We start from the raw sequence: 26040 nt of genomic DNA, 5'->3' as shown, positions 1-26040 counted from the left end.
GAGACTTTCTTGTCAAACTTTCATCTTTCCCAACACCTCTCTAATTTGATTTTTAATTGGCAATAAATTAAATTAATTTTCCCCAAGTCAAGTGTGTTTTGCCTGTGATGGTAATTGATAATTAACAATTTCCCTGTCCTTGTCCTGACCCATGAGCCTTCTCGTCTCATTTTCTCCCCCTGTCCCGTTGAGGAGAGGGAGTGAGAGAGGCTGGGTGAATGCCTGGCAGCCAGCTGAGATTAACCCACCCCTGAACTGTAGGGGAGATCAAAGGGAAGTTGTCAGGGCTCATGGAGATGTGCAAAAGTGCACACACTTTTGATACAGGATATAGATCATGTTTGTGGCCAGCAGGCAGAGCTTCCAGTGTCTGATCCATCAGGTCCTGACTAGCCAGGGACCTTCCTGTACAGCACTCTGCCAAGCAGGCTGCAGCAGGAGCCACAGTCCAGGGCAAGGCTCCCTGGCTTGGATCATGATCTGTATCCACTGGGGGAAGAATAGAGGCTTTGAAGAGAGACTCTTTGCAACAAAGAGCCTCTTCCCTGTGCAGTGTCCTTCCCACCTGCTGATGCTGCAGGACTGGGTTAACCTCTATCCAGCACAGGCTGCAGGCTGGCTCTTGTTGAGGGGTGTGAAATCCACACAGGAAAAGGCATCAGCACAGGGGGTGAGGGCCCTTCTGGCTGAGAAGCAGTGGCTTGTGCTTGTGTTGCCCTGCTGATCTTGTGACAACATGGAAATGTATTGGAGGGATGGGGAGGAAGGCTACTATGGTAAAGATTGAGAGCAAGAGTTAAGAGAAATGTGGGATACGAAGCTCACAATGAACAGATTCTCTTGAAGAAGATTTTTTTTTCCTTCCCTAAATTGTTCATTGATGAGAGTTTCTAGTTATTTTCTTATTTTAACTCCTGGAGGCAGGATTCAGAATGATTAAAACCACAGCATGTGCCAAACACAACTTTTGGCACTGGAATTAAGTGGCTATTAGATCATGGAAGATATTTGCTAGACCATTTTAGTAGAATCTTTTAAGAGCCTTTTGCATTACTCCTAATACAAATCCAGGACTTCCTTTCTTAGGGATATGACAGCTTAGTTATTGATTTCACATTTCAATGGGGGTGATACCACAGTGCCCACTGTGGATTACAGTAGTTCAGTTATGGGAAGAGGAAGGTTAGCTTGTGAATGTTTTTTCATACTGTTTTAAAAGATGAGAAGATTTTATTATTTTTCAGAAGACAAGTGATTGATAGTCCTGGAATCCTTGTTCATTCACAAAATAATTGTGTCTGGATCAAAACCAGTGCACATTTTCCTCCAAAGCATCAGTAAACAGATTGCTTGAAGAGTTGTAGAGCTTTTACCTACTCAGCACAGCCTGGTAACAGTCAGGAGTACAGACAAACCCTTCACACAGAAAATCTTAGGTGATAAGGAATTCCACTGATCTCTCAAGCAGAAAGAATTGTAGAGCTTTGCTCCAGTTGACCAGCAGCAGCAGAGCAGGAGTTGTTGGTGTCCCCTGTCTACCTCAGGCACAGCGAGCATTGTTTGACCAAGGTCAGACACAAATACTCAGCACGAAAGCAGGAAGTCAAATTCAGATTGCTTGGAACCCAGCAGTCCACAAGGATTTTGTTGATTAGGTTTCTTTAAGTAATAAAGAATTAAGTCAATTATGAAATTCATGTTCCACAAAACTAATGCTGGTTTATGTTATATACTCTCTCAGACATTCCATTTACTTGCAAAAGAGGGCAAAGCCAAAGCGCCTTTTTTTTTTTTTTTAATGAAATAGTTATTCCACCAGAGATGTAAACACAAATCGATAGTAAAACCAACCTTAAAATGTTTCCAGCAATTCAATTCTGTTTCTGGATTTTGAGATTATCTTTCTCATTTCCATTTTACCATCATACATGTTTCTTGCTTTAAGCAGACAAGTGCAATCTGTTTGCATACTTATTGTCATTACCAGAGAGAATTAACCTCTTATTCGAAATAAAAAGCATTACCAATAGAGAAAGCACTTGGGTGAAACTGTAAGAAAATGAAGATAAAAAGCAAGAAATGCTTTGTGAGGGAGCTGGAACAATATAATATATAGATTAGTGGAGTCAGTGAGGTGAGGATGAAGCTGATTGAAGGTTATCATCTCAGGTACACAAATAGGATGGTAGCCTTTGACTGAGAGCTCTTGTTCCCAGGAAGAGTCACATGGCTGAAGCAACCAGAAAATTCTAGCTAAAGTAAAGAGGATTCTACCTGAGCAAAGTTCAGATGCTGCTGTGTGGTTCAGCATCTCATTTCTACAGAAATGAATGTGATACCTTTTATGTAAAACACTGAGCTAGGGAGCCAGTATAATCAACTCAAGTGGACAATATCTTGCTACATATTTAACATTGAATTGTGGGATTTTAGTAGTCCATGAAATTTACATTGCAATTTTGAGGATGATATAAAAAAATACTTATCGGACCAGCACTAGAGCTCTGGCACAGCTATGGGCAAATGAGTTAAAATCTACTCTGACCCATTTGTTATTAAGGGAAATGCTTGGTGTGTTTTAAAGTCTTTGGTACTGAAGCTGATGCAAAGACCAGAAAATAATTTAAACCCCATCCCGGGCTGAAAAATTGCCTTATGAAGAAGAAAATGCTTTTCTTGTAAACTGCTCAAAATGGATGAAGTGACAAACCAATAAAGCAATAATAAATGCAACATTCACACTACTACTTAATTGTTCATTTTTCAACACAAGATACTTATGTACATATATACATATATATATATATCAGCATATAATAAACTTCCAACATGCTACACATATTACTACAATAATTTTGTTGTCTATGTCATATTCCTTTAAAAATTAAATTAAAGGAATCATCTTATGAGTTCTAGAAAATTAGGAAAGGCTGTGGAGATGAAAGGATTTCAGTGAAGTGAGAAGGTGCTAAAAACCCACTATGTTCCAATCAGATATCTAACCTGTAATTGGCATACTAACATCTTGGATGGGTGGGCTCCATGATCTCAGAGCAGGGGGAGGTTTAGTCATGACTCCAGAGCTTTTACAAGATCTTGATTACTCTTACCTTCTTTTTTTCCTTTAGGGGAGATCTTTGCAGTTTGTTCAGTGCTGCTGGTAGTTGTTTGCTGCTGGTAGTAAATTTGTTTCCTTTCATCTACCCACCTCCCTGAGACTTAGGCATTTTTGTTTGCAAGTTGTCTGGCTAAAAGTAAACTCATGGTGAAGAAAGTCCTTTGAGTTGTCTGTCCTCTCCCTGGGGAGAGGATTTCTCATCAGAGATAATGAGTATGTTTTTGAAAAGAGTGTGCATCATTTGCTGTCAGTTTGAGTGTTGGACTTCACTTTTACAAGTCATGGAGATGCTGACATTGCAAAGCTAGGTATTGCTCTCTTTTCACCCACTCCAGGCAGTTCCCAGCTTCCTGTGTCCTTAAATGTATGTTCCTCAGTCATAAAGTGAAAATCTTCTTTGTATTTAACCCATTTATACTAGAAAGAGGAATGTCAGCTGGGCCAGTTTTCACAGTATTTAATTTAGCAAGCCTGCAAAGAGTTTACAGCAGGTTGTCCATTTCAGTAGTCTCTGTGAGAGTGGAAGCAGGAGCCTGAGCAACTTCATTCTGATGTGGTGAGAGCCTCAGCTCCCCTTGGTTATTGCACCTTCTAAATTACAGTTTACAGGAGAACAAAAAAATGCGTCCCTGAATTGCCAGCACAAAGTTTTACTCTGTGCTTTCCTTCTCCTTTTAACTGCCCTGCTCTTTGATAGTGACTTCTAAAACTTTCTCAAGACATGCTAACATATGGGTGTATCTTTTAAAGATGACTGGATCCTACCCTTAGGTCTTCAACTATTTCCAAGTTAAAGCTTGATAGCCTTTAAAGGTACTGTGCATTTAAATCAGGTTATAGATAGCCCAAGAGAATGTGCCTGCAATGATATAAGCTGTTCTCTGTAGTTATTTATGATTTTATGTCCTTTTTTTTATGAAATTAATGACACAGTGTGAAAACAAATTGTATAAAGGGACTGATGATGGGACATTTATGGGAAGCATGAACATTTCAATTGAAGTACAGCATGTTACACAAATGTTGCCTGCTGGGCTCATTAGCAGTAACAGGATTAATTCTGTGGCCTGTGGTATGCAGGAAATCATAGTGCAAAAATGAATGGCCTTTCTTTTCTGTAGTGTGGGAATATCTAAATGTACCAGTCCTTGGGTATTCACTTTGTCTTAGGTTCTAGAATGGCACAGAGTTGTGTACATGCTTTTATGGCACATCCATTTTCTTAAGTTCTTGGCAGAGTGACAAGAGCAGTGATTGCAGGGAAGGAACTGATTGTTTTGTTAGTTTGTGATTCTTGTGTTGTGTTTTTTAGGTTGTTTTTCTTTTTTTAACAGAGGCAGTAGCTTTAGAATGAAAAGGTTCTTGAGGTTTTGGCTGTACTTCGTCTTTTTGTGTTCTTTTTCAATAAACAAAATGTGAATGCCTAGACCTTCAAATAAAGGCTCTAAAAGTCCTACAATGTCTGGATGCCTGTCACATCTGCCAAGATTATCCAGTGAAAGGTGCTACTGTAAACTGTCATAGAAGTGCAGAATTTTATCTTTTCTCTCTGTCTGTTCCTCTCATACTCCAGCTGGGTTTGTTTGCATACCTGCCACATGCTTGTTTTTCATTTTCACAATCCCGCAAACCCTAAATAATAGATACATTCTCTTTTCAGATACCTTCATTATCCTTCTCCCAACACAACTCAACCCCATACTTCTGGTTTATGAAGGCCTTTTCAACATGCCTTCACTCCATGCTATATTGGTTTTATTTTCTTCCTTTTTGGTAACCCATCCACAAGACTGCACTGTTCCAACTGAGTAGGGAGTAAAACTTTGAGCAGGATTCTGTATGACTTGAAAATATAAGAAGTGGTTTCTTTGCTACATTTTTCTTCAACTTGCAGTTTTTTGGCAGTCTCTGCCACAGAACTCTGCAGTTCTGTGCACTTCATAACTTGAGCTGGGTGCTGTACTTCATGGGAAGCACATGTGTGGTAACAACAAAGAAGGGTTTACAAGAGAAAGAAGACACTGCTAGAATGTTATTGCATCATTTCAATTCCAAGTCAAAGGAACTCTGTATTTCCTTCATTCCTACCTTTTATATTGGTACCAATCATTAAAGCAAAAAAAACCTCTTTTCATGTATGGTGAGGCATATATACACCAAGAAACTATACAGTAGTGGCTTGGTTTCTTTAAGACTAATCTAGGCTAATATTTGAGCTTCAGTCCCATTGCTTAGTAGAAAAACAACATACATGTGGATGCTGATCCTTTGTCAAGCCACCTTAAGTCCACTGTGGTTTCAGGTTAGTAAATCTGATTTTCTCCATGGCCTCCTTTGGGGAAGGAGAGGAGCATTTTACTGCTGGCTGTCTGGTAGGGAACTGATGGGTGTTGGTGGGTCATATTAGTAGTAGTATTTTCAGAGAATCAATCCACCCTTTTAACTCACAGTCATCACCAGTCGAACAAAAGCAGTTTGTTTCTAAAGTGGAATCAATAAAAGAGAAAATATATTATGGTATTATGGCTTAGCTGAAAACACATGCTTTTTACCTTTTGCTATTTTGTCTTCTGTTTAAGTTTAAGTTTTCTTACCATCCCTATTCTCTTGGCTGTACATTTGGTCTGTGTTATCCGTAATCTGCACAGAAAATACATGCTGTCAGCAGTACAAGGATAGTTTTTTTTGTTTCAGGGTTTGCTGCTAGTGTAATGTGTTATATTGATCCACTCTGGCCTCTGAAGAATTTTCCAGGTGGTGATGAGAAACATGGTATATCTCTTCAAGATCTTAATTTTCATGCAAAACAATATTCAACAGAATCATAGAGCCCTAGACCTGGTAATAAAATTAGAAGCTGGTGCTATTAATACATCATTCCAGATACACAGAGCACCATTATGTGGCTCTTGGGTTGAGTAAAATTTCATTTAATCACAGAAACCATAGACTTAAGCTCTGTAAAGTTGGAAACTTAACCAGATGGCCATTGTCAAAGCAGCTTCTAAAGGCTTCAGAGCTGCAATGTCCTAGGGCCCTAGATATTATTAGCATTAGCTTTTTAAAATATAGTTACTGAACATAACTGATCTACATTATGGAAGTAATAATAATAATACTTTTCACTCAGTGACCTTTTATTTAAGTACCTAAAAGCTCTTAACCAAGCCTTTTGAATACTACTTTTCTGCTTGTAGGAAATGAAGTGTTCAGAGTCTGGAACACCTGTGTGAGAGAATTGAGCAGGAGCAGACCAACTCCATGGCATATTGCAAGCAGTCAGATGGTGTTTTTCTGTGTGACTGGGACTGGAGAGTCCTCCTGAGGCTCTCTGTCCGTGACAGCTGGGAGGTGATGTCCTAGTCACTTGGGGCAGAACTTTTTATACGGTACTACTTTTAATCTTGAGCAGGACCAGCCTTTGAGTGGTATTGCTTGTACATTGAAATGCTGTATGGCAGGAATGAGAATGACACATAAAGGCCTCACCTGATATTTCCTTTATTTGCACTGTGAACTCTGAGTATAATAATGAAACTGTGCAAAGAACTGGGAATTCTGTGGCTCAGAAATACCAAGCTTACCCAAGGAGTTTCCATGTGGAGTGATATATATTCAGGACAGACAGGTTAGTACCTTCAAAGACTGGCCTGTGTTTTAGGGAGAATGGTTATGTCCTTTTAAAAAGTGCCACATGTTGGCCATGGATTTATGGTGCTTTAATACTCAGCTAAAAATCACATAACAGTATTTATCAATAATGGGAGTAAATGACTGTATTTGACATTTGCTCTTCTATAGTCAGTAGTTTTTTGGGTTTTTTTCTTTTTTTTTTTTTTTCTCAAACTGATTTTATTGTGGATTTTCAGCATCCAAAGATAATTCTTGAGACTTTTCTTGGTGAGTCTTTTTGTTCTGTCTTTTAGGTCAATGTGATTGTGGCTCTGGGTGGACTTGGAGGACGCTTTGACCAAACAATGGCATCGGTGGAAACACTTTTTCATGCAACAAATATCACTCCTTCTCCAGTGATAGTTATCCAGGAGTGCTCGCTGATTTACCTGCTTCAACCTGTAAGTGTTGTGAAAGGTTACTTTGTAATAAAACTGACCTTCCACCCACCCTGACACCGTAGGTCTTATACCAATAAATGCTCACTTTATCAGCTGTGTTCTGTAGGGTCAGAGCTGAAATATAAAATACATTGCAGGCAAGTGGACCGCAAATGATGGGCTCTGAATTCCTCCTTTGGAAAAGATTATGTTCAATTTGTTCATGATAAATTTGTTTAAAAGGGGAGAAACAAGAAAACCAGAAAGTACGAAAACTGAATTGAAGTAAATATAGAACATTTATAATAAACAGGAAAAAATAAAATTAACCTTTTACATTTAATTCCAGTAAGTCTAAATTTAGCACACACCCCTTTTGCATGTTGAGTAGCAATATGGATGTCCTCAATGAGAGGAACAAAAAAAAGACGTGAGAGGATTTGTGAGGGAGTTCCTGACACACACACATCAGGCAGAGCTCCCATGCGGTCTGAGTGGCGCAGTTCATTATGATGGGAATCCATCTAACATCAACAAGGGAATTTATTTAAGATGTGTTATTTCTGTAGTTTTTCAGATCTTTTATTGCATTTATTGATTCATGAAACAACACACACAAAAAATCTTGCTGATCTTCTGCTTCTGAGATTTAAATTAAAGGCAAATCTGAACATCAAACACTGTTCTCTAAAAGCGATTAATTTATATTTTTGAAAATATGTTTTCCCCTTGGCAAGGTTTCTAAAAGCTTACCTAACTTTCCCAGTTTCTTTTGGAAAGCTTATTCTATTAAAATTAATAACATTCACAGGTAAATTTGACACAACCTTGCACCAGATGTGCTTCAGTATAATTTGAGAAAAGCATTAATGAAGTTCTATGAGATTATAGATTTAAAGCCACAGGTGCAGGTGCTCTATTAACAATTTGAAGCACTGTGTCTGCAGGAAAGATAGTAGGCACAGGAGCTCTTTTGCCAGTATGATGAGGAATTACTCTGATCATTAGTTGCACAACTAAATAGATGGAGGCAGCAGGGTGAGGAGGAAAGAGAAATAAATAATAACTGTGGTTAAAATCTAAAAGTCAGGAGTAACTTGCTTTTAATTGAACTGTGAGTGCAGTACTTTGCTGACAACTGTAAATTTCTTTTAGGGTATTTTTAAGAACATGTTGAAGAGCTGAAATAAAGTGGACAATTTACAGTTTAACTTACAAAACTCTAGCTAAGGCTCGCAAGATTTATAATTATTTTCATTCATCTTTTCCATAAGTGGCTTTAAAATGCAATGCCTAAGGTTGCTTTCATGAGTCTTCCATGAATAATAAAAGCCTTTACAACTTGAAAAAAAACAACATGATCTGTGCATTTAAAACAGAAATTGGAGGTTGCTAATTGTTTTGTTTTCTGGAAACTTCTTTGTTCTATTTTTAATAATGCCGCACAAAGAGCTTTTAATATTTTTTTTGTAGATGGGCAAAGTTCCACAGGAAACTTCAGGCTGTTTCTAGCATACAGAAATAAGGGGCAGATATAGGGGCAGGCCATTTAATCAACCTTAGTGCTAACTTTGACACAAAATTGCTTTTCATTGTTGGTTTAAACTTGTCACTGTTGGCATTTTCAGTCAACTGTTGTGGATAATAACAGATAATAACATTAATCCTGCATAGCTGATAGTTGTTTTTCTTTTAAAAAGTAAGTAGTTTATAAACTGAGAGAAACAAGGATCCTAAGTTTGGAAGTACTCTAATTTTTGGTTGGTTTGTTTTTTGGGGGTTTTTTGAGGGGAGTGGGGGTTGGGGATTTTTTTGGTTTAGTTTTTTTTGTTGTTATTGTTATTGGGTTTTTTTGGGTTTTTTTTTTTTTTTTTGTTTTTGGGGTTTTTTTTTGTTTTGGTTTTTTGGGGGTTTTTGGTTTTGTTTTTGTTTTTGAGGGCTTTTTAAATGGAGTTCGGCTTGATATTTTTCTCTTCCAATCAGCCACAATCATGACATTCTCTCTTTTCCCTCTCTTCCCTTTGTAATTTAAAATCAAGGTAGGAGGGAGTTTAACACAGTGGGAGACCCATTGACTGTTCAAAATGCAAGTCTGGAAACTGTGCAATAAATGAAGCAAGGTTTTGAGATTCAAATGCTGATGCAAATTATAAACTTGAGAGCATGTTGCTTTTTCTATGAATGTAGAGTGGAAACATTTCTATAAACGTAGAAGAGAAACTTTCTCTCTTGGGAAGAAGAATCTGATGTTTATTGGATTCTTTGGATAAAATTTATGAGCAAAACATAATTATGGTATTGTTTGCAAATAATGTCAGCCTTTGGTTCATTGTCGCAGGAGAGTGGTTCTCAGTCATGTGTACCTAGGCAGAGTCTAAAGTATTTGGATACAGCACATAGACTGGTAATTCCTTAGGAGCCCTAGGAAGGATAACAAGGGGAGTAACAAGTCAAGCTGCTGAATTTATAGTTACCAGTGCTAAAACTAAGAGGAGGATGGTGTGAGTAGCTATCTAAAGCCACCAAAAATCTATTAATTGTTTGAAAGAGAGAGGTTTCACATGGTTACAATTTTGGTATAGAAGGTTATGGTATCAATATTCAACACACTTGTAAAGGGTCCACAGTGTTGCAGGAAACATTATGGACTTGCTAAAAGTCTTCAGGGTTGGAAGAGGAAGACAGCAAGGACAATGCCTGATTTGGGATCCAGTGCAGACTACCAGGCAAGGTGGACCAGGTAAACAGTGCCTTTTTTCATCAGCCAATAACATTATTCAAGCTCTGAATCCAAGTACATTATCCAGGCAATTAGACCTTTAAGTATTGAGGCTTTTCTTGGGAAATAGACAGACAGTGCAAGTTTTTGAAATATAGAGATAAAAATGTTTTGACATGGAAAGCGAAGAAAGCCACAAGGAAGTGAACTCTCTTATGTTCATTTCTGACCTTTAAGGATGAGCTCCTGCAAGGAAATGAGGAAAAAGATGGGAATAATTACATCCCATAAATACCTGTCTACATGATCTCTATGAAGAAACTGGGTGGGAGGCTGAAATGTAGATATATAGACTGTAAGTATGTAAATTTAGATAAATTAATTCCAATATATGTCAAACCACTAATAAAATATTGAAGAAAAGAAAACAGGCATGAAATGAGTTGCACCTCATTGAAAGGGCCCACATAGTTTGTAGCTACAGAATTTATAAATTGACAGTGAAAGATTTTCTTTTGTCTGAATGCGAAAGGAAAACTAATGACAAGCAGCCTAAATGAGGACATTTTCTCAGTCTTCACTAAAGCAAAATATTCCTTTGAGCAGATACCCAATACAGTTAAAATCAGTGCCAAAGTCTGAGGAATTTAAATTGCTTCAGAGAAAAAGCAAATAAAAGATTGAGCTGCCTTTGATTCTGCCAACTCCAAAGGCTGTTATTTTTTGTGTGCCATGCAACACTAATTAGGATAGGAGTCAGAAACAGGGAAACTTTGTGAGAATTCTAGGATGTGATGCTTGTTATGAAGCATTTTCTTATCTGATGATTGGAGTTTGAAAAAAAAGAAAAAAGAAAAAATGTACCTGTGTACTGAATAGATGTCATATTTCATTCTGTAGTGGGGGAGAGAGGAAAGCTTGAATTTTTAATAAGGAGTAATCAGTCTTTATAAGCAGGATATTTTATGCAAGAGTTCATACATTTTATGTTAGAAATTTGGTAATATCAATTACCATTAGACTATACCCTGGCTGAAGAGCATAATTCCCTTAGAGTCATGTTTATCATGCTGGCCATGCTCAATATGAATGGCTTAAGGTTTCACATACATACTTTCTCATTTTCTGGTTGTGTGCTTCTCAGGAGTACAGAAACATTAGCTTCTGTACACTGAGCATAAATTATCTTTTATCTGTGAGTTTTATGGCAGTTTGTAATACAAGGTAATAGGATTTATGACCAAGAAATGAGAAGATGTCCAAGAGTTAATGAGGCCTGTCTTTTACATATACTGAGCAGTTCAGTTTTCCCCACACAGGATTCCAGCCCTAGGATGTAGAGGAGAATTGCTGCCTACACATGAAAATGCATTACAGCAGCATATTTTTGTCAGTTAACTAACTCTTTTGAAAGAGTGTGTGAATACTTTGATAACCCTTTTTCTTGCACCCGGCTTCTCTTTTGAGTGCATGCCTGCCTTCCCTGTGAGAAACAATGAATAATTTAACATCATAGGCAGTGGCCCAGCAGCTAAATGTGAGAAATAAGAATCAGGAATTCCATCCCTTATTCTTGGCTCTTTACCATCATTTCCTTGAAGAGAAGTATATTGGGTAATCTTTTGATCCCACGGTCTCCTAGATTGTAAATTGGGTAAAAACCATGAATGGGCACTGTGAGGCTCCTTTGGTTATTTACAAAATGCCATTACACCCTCTGCCCTGCACTGGGTGGAACGTAGTATCATGGTAATAGTAACAACAGTACTAGCAAGGCTCTCAATTAACATAAATATTGCCACAGAGGAGGCTGTGCAGATAATTAGTCAGCATGGTCCCAAGCACAGTTTCAGTGGGAGCCAGCCATCCTTCTCACAGATGGCGTCTGGGCATGCCTTGGGTTTAGCACAGGCCAGGAGCTGCTTCCCAGCATTTGGAAGGGACCACCTTGTCATGGGGCCAAGAGAGAACAGCCACATGCACATGAGCACTGCTGTGCTGGTTGGCTTGAGTTCCAGAGCTGTTACCTGAACTGATTTACAAGTGCAGACAGATCGACTTGGCATGAAGATGTGCTCCTAGATGGAGACGCTGCAGCAGATGTGAGAGAAGGTATAAAGACCAGAAAGTTTGCTGGGATTTGTTGCTGCAATTCTCTGTGCCAATGTTATTGATTTGGTTTGTGTACATGCTTGTGAAGTTTAATGGGAAGTTCAGGTTATATACCTTCAGCTTGTGAGTTTTCTCTGGCAGCCAGTTCTTGAAATTTGCAGGAACCTCAAGAATGTTATACAATCAGTTCTGTACTGCCTCATGTGTATAAGAAGCAGATCTGGCTAGGACTCAATGGAGGAAATCCCTGATGAATGTGCCTCCTAAGGGGGGATAATGTTGGGATCTGGAAATTTAATGTCTCCTTTTCCTAGATATGTATTTTTGATGGGTAAATTCAGTTTCAAAAACATTGCAGTAGGAAAAGAAGGCATTCAAACATATATCTAATATTTAAATATGCATTTAGTACTTACAGTGTTTATTGTCCTGAAAGACTCTCTCCCCTCTTTGCCATCTTCTCTCAAAGAACACTATTGGAACTCAGTCTACTTGACAGAGCAGTCAGTCTCTGTGCCTCAAGCTCCTTGTGGAATTCACAAACATACAACTTCTTATTCTTTGATAAATACCTCTTTTTGTGACTTTTTCTATGAGAAAGCCAGCCATTCAGCTGGACAGAGACACTGCAATGTCAAAAATATTAGCTGAGGAAAAGTCTTAATAAAGTCATAATCCAACCTTTCTTTGGGAGCCTGAGTCCTTCACAGAAAACCTTGCAGAAACGGGTTTTGTGCTTCCAGAGGTTTAGTATTGCATTGAAGTGGCTTCTCAGGGAAAACAAACAAACAAACAAACAAAAATAAACTTGCTATGTTGGTAGTTTAGCTGCCTTAGTTTCCTTCTTCGGTAAGAAAATTTGAGGACTTGCTTACAGCTCAACTTCTGTTCTTAAAATAAGATTTCAACTAGCCTGCTTTTTTACTCTTTCCTGGGAAAATCCAGCTGGACCAATTAATTCTTTTCCTTGGGTAATGTAGTGGGCCTTTGTAAATGTGACCTACAAAAGGCCACAGGTAAACGACTTAGGTTTATTTCATGGTAATTCATGGCTATGAAGTGGTATTGCTTCATGGATCTGCACAGGATTTCTCTGTTTTACAGAATATCAGTGATCCAAAACTAATTCCTATTTATCAATAACATTCTGACCTGGAAAATATCTACTTGCTATCTCGCTTCTCACTGCTACAAAAGGAAACTTCTGGGTGGATTTTCTCTTAACAGCTACATTCTTTGTAACTTTGTTCTATTCCAACATTAGCGGATGTGTAATATGAAAGATTGCATAGAACCAAAATTATATAGAACCTTAGAAATAATAATTAGCTTTTGAAATAGTCAAATCCTTTTAAACAGTTTATTTGACATCAGTTAAAATTGCAACCTGCATCAGCTTTATGGATGACATCTAATAGTTATGGACTTCTTCTTTATAGGGAAGACAAACCTACAACAAAAAATTCATAAATCAATTTGTTAGCTTGCAGGTAACCAGTTTAATAAAGTACCTATCATTCCGAGAGGAAAGTACCAAAACATCATTACTAAGTGAAAAAAATAGTCTTTGTTAAATTAAATTTTCATCTGTTCATAATTGTTCAGAAACAAGTCATACTCTATAGCAGGATATGATAATCACACAGCTATTTTTGAATTCACATCTTAATGGTGTCTGCAAGAGAAGATGATGTAAGGAGTCTAATTGGATTACTTAGGTGTTTCTAAATTCTGAAGTCATCCAGTGTGATTCTCAATCAATAGTTTGCACTCGGTAATTGTCAACAGTTCTGTTTGCAACTTTTTTCAATATTTGCCCAGATTTTTAATTAGTTACTGCAGCTGCTGATGGATGATCATTGAGGAGAACCTTGGCCCTAAATAAAACTCTTCCAGTGAGATTCCTGCTCTCTGTTGTTGCCCCTAGCTGCAGTGATATGATCTTGTCAATATGATAATATCTATTTTGTTGGTTTATGGAAACCACAAGAAGTTTTTGCTACAAAGCTGATTATCTTAGAGCTGTTTTGTTGGAGTTTTTTTCCCCAAAACTTGTCAGTTACTTTTCTTTTCTTCAAAACCTTAATCCATCTTTTCATCCCATCCTTTAACACCTTCTTTTTGCAGTGGCCTGATACTTAGGGCTTTTGTGCGCAATGTGGTAGTAATAATTTTGTGTATTATAAAACAGTTCTTCTGCTTTCCATTAAATGGGCAGCAACAAAATACAAAATGTTTGTCTTTGCCATTTGCTTATTGGTAGGAGCTGATATATAAACTGGGATCAATAGGAAGCTGGTAAAACGTCATCCTGTTTTGACAATACTGGTAAGCTGAAGAAGATCACAGCAGTATTTTCACTTATCTTTATTCTGTAACTGAATGGAACAAAGCTGGAGAATATGTGTGTGCATGTGTGTGTGTGTGTGTGTGTGTTCTTTCCAGTTTTGTTTGGGTTTTTTCCCAGGTAGGACTTTACTCTTATATGGGGATTTTTTAGGAAGCATCAGAATTTCTAAGCTTTTTGTGAATAGATTTTTAGCCCAAAAGGAAAAAAAAAAAAAAAGGCAAAAGCACTTCAAAAGGCTGTTAATATGGGTTCCAAATTTGACCAAAACATTTAAATGTTTTCTACATAATTCAATAAGCTTTCTTTTTCTACAAGGTACCATATTTTTATACTTTGAAAAAGGAACATTATGCAAATGCTTGTCTGTATGAAGGTGTCACAGACTGGTACTTTGCAGTTTGATTTTATAGTATTTTTATGATTATGATTTAAATTATTTGTCTGTCATCTAACACCTGGGAGGAGTAATGCAATATTTTGAATTTCAAGGTGAACCGTTAGACATGAAGAAGTAAGAGAACTCAGAGGAATAATTATGAACACTTTCTGTGCCTTGCCTTATCAGATGCCATGCTCCTTACTAAGTAGTCATCATATTGCAAGATCTTACTTTCTTTATCTAATCTTGTCTCTTACACTTTCCCTTTCTTTTCCCTCTGGATTTTCCTTGAATCCTATCAACTGTATTTTCTCAGCACATCATCTTATCTTAATTTTTTAGTTCAGTTTTGTCTAAACTGTTCTATCTTTATCTTAAGCAGCCACTGCTACCCTGAAGATTTTTCCTATGATTTAGCTCCTCTCAGCAGCCACAGTTGTGTGCTATGAAGCATTAATTCATCAATGCCCGGTCATTCTGGCTTCATCTATTAATAGAAACATAGAATCATATTCCTCTTGGGTCTCACAATGTTTCATCTTTTTTTCATTGTTCCAATGACCAAAGCAGCCCCATATTTAGTTCCAGAATCTGCTGGGGTGATGCCTGCTGCAGTGTGCCTTTGCATCACCCTGAAATAATTTCTGTGCTGTAACTCTTTGTTCAGCTTTATTGTGCTAGCCCAAATTTCTCAAGTCCTGGTATTCTGTTCTACCCACTAAGTGACAATGTCTTTCTGAGGGCACCTTACTGCCTTTCTTGAGGTGAATTTCACCAGAATTTTGCAGCAGCAACTTTCCTCTGATGTGGGTTTCAGTGATAGTTTAGGTGCATGCAATTTTTTTCACTTCCTGCCTGAGTTATGGTAAGTTCTGTAGGGAAACTAAAAAGCATCAGAAGTCTGTAATCTGTGACAGAACCTTATCTGGAAAGAAAATTAATGGAAAATATTTTATTTCATACAATCAAAAATATAGCAGGGAAAATCAATATTATTGTTCTATCCTGAATGTAAGCAACTGTCAAAATTGAAGTGATAGTAGATGATAAATTATTTTCTGCTACGAAATCAAAAAAAAAAAAAAAAGCTGAACACTTAATTGTTGACCTGAAGGTTTTATAGAATCCTTTAGAGGTAAATTTAATAATGGTCATTTCTGTTCACGCCTGAGTGCTGGTAATAGTTAAAGTTGTAGAAGGTGAGCATCTGTATTCTGGCCTCAGTTATATTTGAAAATGTGTTATCTCTTCAATTCAATCCCTTTGTGAAATGGCTTAGGCTTTTGCAATCCCTTACAGTATCACTATTAATTCTGCATCTGCCAGGGCAGTGGTGTCAACTGTATGGATTTTCAACATTTACTCTTAATATTAAAAAAGGGTCAGGGCAGGAGAATGATAATATTTGGTAAGGTTCTAGGGAAAATGCTGTACTACACTGATAAACAAGATTTAGGTAGAACTATTCAGCTTTGCCATGGGAAGTGATTGACTTGGCAATCCAAATTTTCTTCATGTTGATAACAACTGATTACATTAATTCAGGATTCTCTCTGCTCTAACAGAACATCCCAAGAGTAGATGAGGATCAGGGATTGAATTCTTCATTGTCTTTTAAGGCTGTAATGTGTCTGTCACTCTCATGACAACTCCAGTCAAAAATACTTGTCAGCACTGAAGTTGGGCCAGTGACCTTCCGGTCAGTGCACAGGCTTCCTACTCTTAATCCTAAAATCAAGGGATTTGGAGTGAATATGTTTCTGTTTAAAGGAAGAAAAGAAGTCTGGAAACAATCCTACAGGATCTGTGAAGGGGGTTTCAGAAAATGAATAAAGCTAGGCTTATTCATGAGATGCACAGCAGAGGAATGGCAGACAGTGGCACTAAACTGAGATGGAAGATTCAGGGTAGCTATAAGGAGAAGTTTCTACTCTAAAGATAATTACAAATTACATACAGGAGTAGGTTGCCCAGAGAATCTCTGTCCCTGACAGTGTTCAAAACCTGATAGGAAGGCTGCACCCCTTAGTGATCCTGGGACACTTGCAGAGACACGGGTAGGGTGATTAGGTGTGTTAGAACCATTGTACAAGTATCTATTAGGAAGAATTTGTAATCTTCTGATGCAGAAGGAGGCTGTGGCCACATCAAGAAGTAGTGGCTCTGTCCACTCTGATCTCTTGATGTTTTTGTTACCTTACAAAGGGAAGTGTTGTAGTCTCTCATGTAACCTCAAAGAAGAAAATGCTGAAAGGAGAAATGATTGCTGTCTCTGAATGCACTGAGTAAATGCCAGGGAGATAAACCAGGACTGGTTAAGCTCAAGCCCAATGTTAGAAAAAGAGTAAATTCCTTTAAACCAGTGATGGATAAATTTCCATCAGAAATTATGCCATTCAGAGGGAGCTTGACAAACTTGAGAAGTGGGCCCACAGTCTTCCTCATGATGTTTAACAAGTCCAAGTGCACGTGTCCCACTCGTAAGTAGAGGCTGGAATAAGAAATTATTGAGAGCAGCCCTGGGGAGAAGGACCTGGAGGTGCTGGTGGATGAGAAGCTGGACATGACCCAGCCATGAGCACTCACAGCCCAGAGGGATAAACATGTCCTGGGCTGCCTCCAAAGCAGCGTGGCCAGAAGGGTGAGGGAGGGGATTCTGCCCCTCTGCTCCTCTCTGGTGAGACCCCACCTGCAGTGCTGCATCCAGCTCTGGGGTCCACAACATGGGCCTGCTGGAGTGAGTCCAGAGGAGGCCACAAAGCTGCTCAGAGGGCTGGAGCACTTCTCCTATAAAGACAGGCTGAGAGAGTGCAGCCATTCAGCCTGGAGAAGAGAAGGCTTCAGGAGGGACTTTTTACATGGGTAAATAATGACAGGACAAGATGCAGTGGTTTTATGCTCAAAGAGAGGAAAGGAAAGGCCTCTCCTATTAGAAAGAAATTCTTTGTAGCAAGGCTGGTGAGATACTGGAACAGGTTGCCCAGAGAAGTTGTGGATGTGGACTTCCCCATCCCTCGAAGTGTTCCAGTCTAAGTTTGACAGGGCCCTGAGCAACCTGGTGAAGTGAATGGCAGAATCCCCTGCCCATGGCATTCTATGACCCTGTGAAATTAGAAGGATAAGTCTCTAATCATTCTTCAGGTGAGATTGCACAACAAGTTTACAAAATGGAAGACTGTGGAAGAGGGAGCATAATCAGAGCTCACTATGCTGATTTTACATCCTCAATCTATTCCCACCAAAAGCGAACACAAAACTTTCAAAAGTTGTTAATATGTAGGCACTGTGTTTCCAGCTGTACTTAATTTGCTGTTTTTTAAACATGAAGCCTGAAAGTGACATTAATCCATTTGAACCTTGAGTCACATGAGCTGTACTGATCAGTGATCAGCTTTTCAGCACTGCTGGTTTGCAAACAGTGAGCAGGAGTTCCAGCCCCTCCCATGGAGTCTTTTTCACAGATGTAGCTTCCTTTGACCTTTTATTTACTCTAGCTGGAAATACACTGTTTCCCCTAAAATCATCATAGGTAATTGTAGGAAGTGTGGGTTAGATGGAGGGACAGTAGGGTGGACCAAGAATTGCCTGAGTGTCGGAGCTCAGAGGGTTGTGATCAGCTGGAGGCCGGTGGTCAGGAATCTACTGAGTCCAGTCTTATTGAACTTGTTTGTCAATGGCCTGGATGGAGGGATAGAATGTACTCTCAGCAAGTTTGCTGATGGTATGAAACTGGGGGGCTCAGGCTGATACACCTGAAAGCTGGGCTGCCACTCAGTGGGATCCTGATAGGCTGAAGCACAGGTTGGAGAGAAAACTAACAAGGGCAAGTGTAGGATCCCAAACCTAGGGAGGAATAACCCAAGTATCAGCAGAGGTTGGGGGCTGAACTCCTAGAGAGCAGCTCTGCAGAGGAGAGCCTGGGAGTCTTGGTGGGTAACAAATTGTGCATGAGCCAGCAGTGCCCTTGTGGCCAGGAGGGACAATGGTATCCTGGAGTGCATTGGGAAGGGTGTGGCCAGCAGGTCAAGGTAGGTGATCCTGCCCTTTTAGTCAGCCCTGGTGAGGCCACATCTGAATTGCTGTGTCTGGACAAGTTGTTACTGGATGTGCAGTGGAGGCCACAAAGATGATCTGGGGTCTGGAGCATCTCTCTTATGCTGTGGGAGCTGGGCTTGTTTAGAGGAAAGAGTAAGAGATGATCTTGTTAGTGCCTATAAATATTTCAAAGGCACATGCCAATAGGATGGTGCCAGACTCTTTTCAGTGGTGCCCAGTGACAGCATGAGGAGCAATGGCCATAAACTAAAATACAGGAAATTGCACCTCAACCAAGGAAGAACTTCTTTACATTGTGGGTGGCAGAGCTCTGGCCAGGCTGCTCAGGGAGGTCGTGGAGTCTCCCTCTGTGAAGGCATTCAAAGGAATGCATCCACTCCTGGATGCATTCCTGTGTAACCTGCTCTAGGTGATCCTGCCTTTGCAGAGGTATTGGACTAGATGATCCCCAGAGGTCCCATCCAACCCTAAAAATTCTGAAATTCTGAAATCTAGGCATTGTTTTCATGTATGCCATAAGAAATCAGATATCCAAAGGTGGTTTAGCAGTCAGGGAGAATGCGCTACTGTGAAATTGTATACCTTTTGGTTAGTGATGTTACCTGCACAGAATAAATGTAAGCATATGGCAAAGCAGATTAATGTAATCTAATCTGTGTTTAAGCACTTCTTTGAACAGTGGTCTGCAGATGTAAGTATAGTTACCTCAGCTGGTATGTAATTCCAAGTTCAGCTGTCTCTGCATTTTCCCATCCACAGTACAGCCAGTGGTGCTTCATGGGGAGTATCGACATTTCTGTGTCATCAACATCTGTTTCTGAGTGGTTAATTTTCATGAAGACTTCCCTTCCTTTGTTAATTGAATTATGGCCTTCAATTTCAGCAGTGTCAGGTACCTGAGGGAGAAGAAGGAGGTGCACCCAGAGGGGAATCCTTTTATTCTGGTGAAAGAACAAATTATCAGATTGAAGAATAATTAGCTTACAGAATTCTCTCCTACAAACCACAGTAGGAGATTGGCAATTAAATGTACTCTTGTGTTATGAGTCTGAGGTCTTTCTACCTCATACCTTAAAGGCTTTTAGATGCAAGCATTTAAAAGCTACATTGCAGTATGCATGTGTCTCTCAATAATGGGGGCACATTGTTCAGTTCTTTCTCAGATATCACTTTTCTTTTAGGGAAGGGAAAAGAGGAAGACTGGTTAAAAAAGTTTTTTTAAAAAAAGTATATGTTTCTTCTATTGTTAACCATCAGCAGTTTTTCCTCAACTGGAGGACACACTTCAGAGTGAAGCAAGAGCAGCTGAAGATCTGGAATTAGTCTTTTGTGGCAATGATACCACAGGCAGTCAGTCTCATTAGCTGCAAGCTTGGTGATTTTTTTAAGGAAGAGCTGTCTGTTTCCTTTATGTTAGAGGAACCCAGGAACTGAGAATAAAAGTGATAAGATATTAACTCTGCCCAGGGTTATTGACTGAAGCTTTAATACAATTAGAAGAGCACCAACAGAGAACTCAGTAGGTCTCTGAGGGGCCAGTATGTCTCTGCATAAAGTCATAGACCCTCCTGTCCATTCAGGATTTTGTGGGAGTTATTTCCACATGTTGCAGGTGTGTGAACTACCACATGCAGCCTTAACCCACCCATGCTTAATGGTTCTTCAAATCCTTGAAGAAATGTGCAGAGTCTGGTGTTTTCCTGTTGAGTGAGATGGATGGCCAGAGGCAGAACTACTCTTGAGCAGCAGCCTGAGTTCTCATAAACAAATCCAGCCATTCTGGTGTGCCAGATGGTGTATGCCACAAAAGAGATGCACTTCAGAACCTGTGCAGATAAAAGGAGTAGCCCACCATCCCTGTTACGCATATTTTGTCAATTTTCTGTAAGGCTAATGCTTGTGTCATTTCTTGGTCTTTCATCTGTCTGACTTCTGGATCTCCTTTCCTGTTCACAAGCATACAGTAAAGTTGCAAAAATATCAGGGCAACAACTAATTTCCAGTTTATCAATAGTAATGCCCGTCATTAACATCTCTTTTGTTTTTAAATTCTCTTTTGTACTTAAACCTAGTTCCAGGTTATTGCACTAAATACATTCTGTGTCTCCTTAGGGGAGAGGTATTATGAAGCTATTGTTTTAGAAAACAAGTTTTCTAGCAACAGTGTAGGAATTTTTAAGTATTTCTAGTATTGAAGCCCACTGAACTATCAAACATAGTCCTCAAAAACTCTTAAAGAGATAAAATAGTAAACCTTCTTTTTTATTCCAAATCATCTGAGAAAGTGAAGCAGTTTCAATTATTTACTGCAGTCTGTTAAAAGGCAGAGAAGCTGCGGTGCCCCATCCCTGGAAGTGTTCAAGGCCAGGCTGGATGGGGCTTTGGGCAGCCTGGTCTAGTGAAAGGTGTCCCTGCCCATGGCACAGCCTTCAGATAATGAAGTGAATGCAATCATTCATTTCTGTAGCCCTTGGAAACCCATGCATGATGATGTTCAAATCTCTCATCTTGAAAAGCAGTAGGAGCTCGAGTTTCTGAAGCAGCCGGAGTCGACCCCTGCAGTTCAGTGGAGCTGACTCCCTGCTGGTGTCTCCTCCTGGAAGGCCCTGCCTGCCAAATGCTTGCATCTGGTTGCTCCCATGCAAACTTCACTTTCAGCTGGGGGAGTGAGAACAAGATTGTCTCTCCTTGAAGTTTGGCAGTATTTCTCCATGGAACTCTGGAAATGCAGAGTGATTTTAATACTGCTGATTTATAATTGGACTTTTCATTTTTTTTCCCATCTGAGGGATAAAAATCCAATGTTGAGTCAGCAAGAGCTTACCTGAAGCTGATTATTTTGATAAATCCTCCTTTGTAGTCATCTTGGAGAGGGGGAAAGTGAAGTAAATCTAAAAATCAGCTTAGTATTTAGACATACTTGATAGTGGCCTCTACATTTTATACTGTACTGAACTGTCATACCATGATCCTTTCCTTCAGCCTGTACACCTAAAATCAGATTACTGTGGCTGTGTATTCTCAACATTTTTTATTGTGCAGGGTAACTGATGTACAAAGTCTTTGGTGGAAATAGTTATTTTTAGAAGAATCCATAAGATGACAAAATAACTTGCCTAGCTTTTCGTACGGGCTCTGACCTTCCGTTGGTGAATCTTGGACTACATGTCATGTCACACTCTTTAGCTGGATCTCAGGGTATATCACTCCTATATTACAGATGGGGAGAGAGAGAGACAAAGGCATGAGGAAGTGAAATTATTTGCTCAGGCACTCAGGGAGTCAATACCATGCTGAAAATTGAATCCAGTTTTCCGGGTTTCTATTTCCACTAACCTGTCAGCTGGGACCTTCTTGGTCCTTATGACTTTATTAAGAATGACCTTTAGAGATGAGGGAGATTTTTACTGAAAGTGCTTAATCCTTTCAGAAAAATCAGAGAAGCTCACTTTTTTATAGTGAAATGCGTCCTAAACTTCCTTAGGAGAAATTGCGAAGAGATGGATTCGTACAAATAATCTCATTTCTTAAGAAGCCTGAAAAAAAAAAATCTTGTGCTTGAATCTGAGAATGCCATGGCTTAGAGTGGCCAAATATATATATGCCAATTATAACAGCTGATTATTTCTAATTAACAATTTATCCAGGAAAAGAAGAAACTAAGAGTTAGTCAAAGTGTGGCAGACTATTAGAAATAATAACTTCTACATTTTAACTTCTTTCAGCTTTCTGCCCCCTGTGCATGACCACTGTGCCATCCAATAAAACATTTCTCATCTCATCAGAATTTTACATGTTCTATTTCAATCGCCATCAGAAAAAGCAGTTCACAGGAGACATCAGATGAGGAATGGTTTTTCCCCCCTGCCTTTTTTAATGTGTTAGAGATGTGTAGGTTAGAGATGCAGAAGGGAAAATGAGTATAGCTATCACAGTCTTTCATAGGCGAGTGAGCAAAAGAAAATCCTGGGGTATCACATAATAGAGCTTACAGCAAGATTTGTTCTCATTCTCTGAGGTGTCTATAAAATACATATATCATGTCCCAGCACAATGAGCTGTCATGAGCGCAGCTTACTCAAGCATAGCAGGAAGTTGTAGCTCTGTTAGTATGTAGCCAGACAATCTTTAGTGGTTGGATGGACAGGCACATTTTCCCCCTCTCTTACCCAACCTAATCTCTAAATGTAGATGTATAAATCCCTAAGCAAGTAGCTGATTCTTTCATTTCTTGGAAGAGCTGCTGGCCTGTATTTTTAGGGAGGCCAAGTTTCTTGAAATTAGTTCAAAAATACGCAGTTGAATGCTTATTCACCACAGTTGTATAGAACTGGCATACATTTCTTTATCTTTATTTATCCTGAAATTAAGGCACTTCAAAAATTATGTGTCAAATAAAGTATTGAATTGTAGATTCAGCACAGGGAAGCAACGGAATACACCATGAGAAAATCAGAATCATGCCTGTCCTTCTGTAGGGAGAAGGTTTAAGTGTTTGGTTAGGTAGACTAGGCCAAGTTAGGCAATAACTTTGCAAATAGAGCAAAAACATTTGTACTTAATATGCTACAGGAGTGAAATTGGTGAAAAGATGCAAAGAGAAGAGGCAATGCAGATCTTGCAAATTATATATGGACTGGAGAGTGCTATGGACTTTAGACAGGCTATAAAAGGAGAGCATGAAATTAATTACTTGAAGAAGTAACAGAGTAAGGATATGGTGATTATTTACTGGGATAAAAATATGAAAAATTTGTTTTCCTATTGTATCATTTAGGAAAAATTTCAAGAGATGCTCATAAGCATTATCTGGATCCATGGTAGATTGAAAAGGAAATTAAAATGGTCTCTAAGTATCTTCTGTCAGAAGAGTATCTGTCGCAAGTCTACACACACATGCACTCACTCACTCTGCTAGTTGGGTTGACTGCTCCCCCAGGCAGAATTTATTCATGTCAGGGACAAAAGTTGTTCTCTGTTTGATTTATTTGAGACAAAGGGAGTGATTCTTTGAGATTCGTTGCTTTGGGTTTTGGTTGTGATTTTATGTTAAACCAGTGCAAATATTCATGAGTACACTCATAGTACACTACTCTGGAGCCCAGGCACTGTGACAAGTACAGGGGGGTGTGGAGATACAGCCAGTTAGGAAACAGCCACAAGAAGATTGGAAAGGAGTTGGAAAGCAGAGGGAGATACACTGGAAGGATGAGCATTTTTCTTACCTCAGTTCTGTTTCTGCATCACAAAGCAATGAGTTTCCCAAATCAGCTATAAACAAACTCTTGTCCTTCTAAGGACAAAGAAGGTCATGCAAGGCATGCCAGTCTTTTCAAAATGGGCTATAATTGGTACTACCTAAAGCCCTGATATTCATTACCTGTAACTGAGGGGCAAATGATAAGCGTGATTTCTTTTCTTCATCCTAAGAAATATTCCAAGGAAATAAACAGAATTACTTCCAGTCTGTTCCTTGCAGTTGAATGGCCCTGGTCATAAGTGAGGGTTAAACAAATGCAGAGGAAAAGGCAGAGCTTCTCAGAAGTAATTTTGTATCTGAGGAACTGATGTGAGTTCTGTGACTAATCATCACATGAGCATGATATATCATAATACATAATGAGGAGAGTTTGGTCTAAAGATTGTAGGTCTCTGTGTGTTTGACTGTAAATATATCACAGTTACTCATGTGTTTTCCCCCTCCAAAACTCCTGACTTTTTTTTTCTGCTGTGTGAGTGGGCTCCTATGTACCTGGAGAAAATTATATAGTTCTAAAAATTGAAAGCTATAAAGAAAATTTAGCCTAATTTCATTATAGACCCATAATATGTTGCCAAAAATGGAACATTATTTTTGAAGGAGGTATTATTAATCATAGTGTTATAACTGTTATCCTTCCAGGATGGATGGATGGATGGACAGCATATTATTATAAGTCATTTGGGAATGGTGTGTCCAAATGTGCCATTTATTTTTATTGTTATGGGGGAGAAAAAGCAATATATTGATATTTATTGGAAATTATTTGAAAGCTACTCTGAATTGATTGATATTCTTGCTAGTTAAAAAGGGTATTTTCATTTTAAGATATTAAGACAGATTAGGTAAAAACTGAGTGAGTGTTTTAAAATCCAGCTTTCATCTTGATGGAAATGCAGAGATGAGTCTGTTCTTGTAATCTGTAAAGTAACAGAACTAAAACACTCTCAGAGTCTTCTCCAAATATCTGTCTGTGTTTTTTAAGAGAAAAAAGAAATATAATACTGGCTTTAGAACAGAAATATCCCAAAGACATATATCCTAGAAATATATGTGCAACTTCAGAGTTGTGTACTCTGCCTCTTACTTCATTAGAATTTTTAGAAGATTTAGTTGTTCCATGCTTGACACTCTTTGGATCTAAGGCATTGCTCAGACCTACAGGCATGGTTTATGCATCAGCAGGAAAATGCATGTGTTTATGAGAAAGCTAATTGGAAAGTGGAAGGAGAGTATTTGGCACCATCTGAACTTTGGTGCCCATGCAGAAGAGAAATCTTACACTTCTCCACTTCTCTAAAACTCTTGCGTAGTTGTACTGCCCAGAAGCATGAAGTTCTTTGCAGGGGGACAAGACCTCATTTGCAGGAGTTAATTTTTCAGAAGGCTACCTGAACCCTTTATCAAACATTGAATTACCAAACATTGTTCCTGACCCCTCAACTGATTTAATTACTATCTTAGCAATACTAGAAATAAGCACCTACATTTCTGTATGTGTGAGCACTGAAGGGTGAAAATGAGATTACTGCAGTTGTTAAGAATGGCTGAGGAGGAATTTTAATTCCTTATTTCTCTCCTGATTGATATTTATGATGGGTGGAAATGTGGGTGTGTTTGTGTACACAAGTAATAAAACCATATAGACTTTAATAATAAAGTATTGAGTTAAAGAGCATTTGTGAGTTCATCTGCAGATAACCAGCCACATTTTGAGCGGGTACAGGCAGAACACATTCTGGTAGAGAAACATTCTCTTAGGCAGCAAACACACACTGTATGTCATGCATTTTTATTATTGCTTCCATATTCATTAAAGTTTAAGGCCTTAAATGACTTGTCAAAATGTTATGTGCCAAGCTGAAAAACATTGCCTTGATGTGCTGTAGCATAGCAAGTCTTATTGGCACTTCTAGTACTCTCAGTAGACAAAAAAAGTCCCTACGTTTTTAAAGTCACTTGTATGTTTGTCTCCAATGTGCTTCATTCTTGAT

The 26040-nt window shown here is 38.8% G+C and overlaps 1 protein-coding gene across 5 annotated transcripts in view; it reads left to right on the top strand.

Annotated features, from left to right (window-relative positions):
- TPK1 (thiamin pyrophosphokinase 1) overlaps positions 1-26040 on the top strand; it is a 305759-nt gene that overhangs the window by 190549 nt on the left and 89170 nt on the right. For all 5 annotated transcript variants that reach the window (XM_059850129.1, XM_059850119.1, XM_059850110.1 and 2 more), the window contains one exon: positions 7045-7191. In XM_059850129.1, the coding sequence (XP_059706112.1) occupies positions 7045-7191 (147 nt within the window). The remainder of the gene's footprint in view (positions 1-7044; positions 7192-26040) is intronic.

The sequence above is a fragment of the Haemorhous mexicanus genome, chromosome 1 (genome assembly GCF_027477595.1).
Source record: "Haemorhous mexicanus isolate bHaeMex1 chromosome 1, bHaeMex1.pri, whole genome shotgun sequence".
Lineage (NCBI taxonomy): Eukaryota > Metazoa > Chordata > Aves > Passeriformes > Fringillidae > Haemorhous > Haemorhous mexicanus.
The sequence above is the reverse complement of the archived record's forward strand: the minus strand, read 5'-3'. Positions and strand labels throughout refer to the sequence as shown.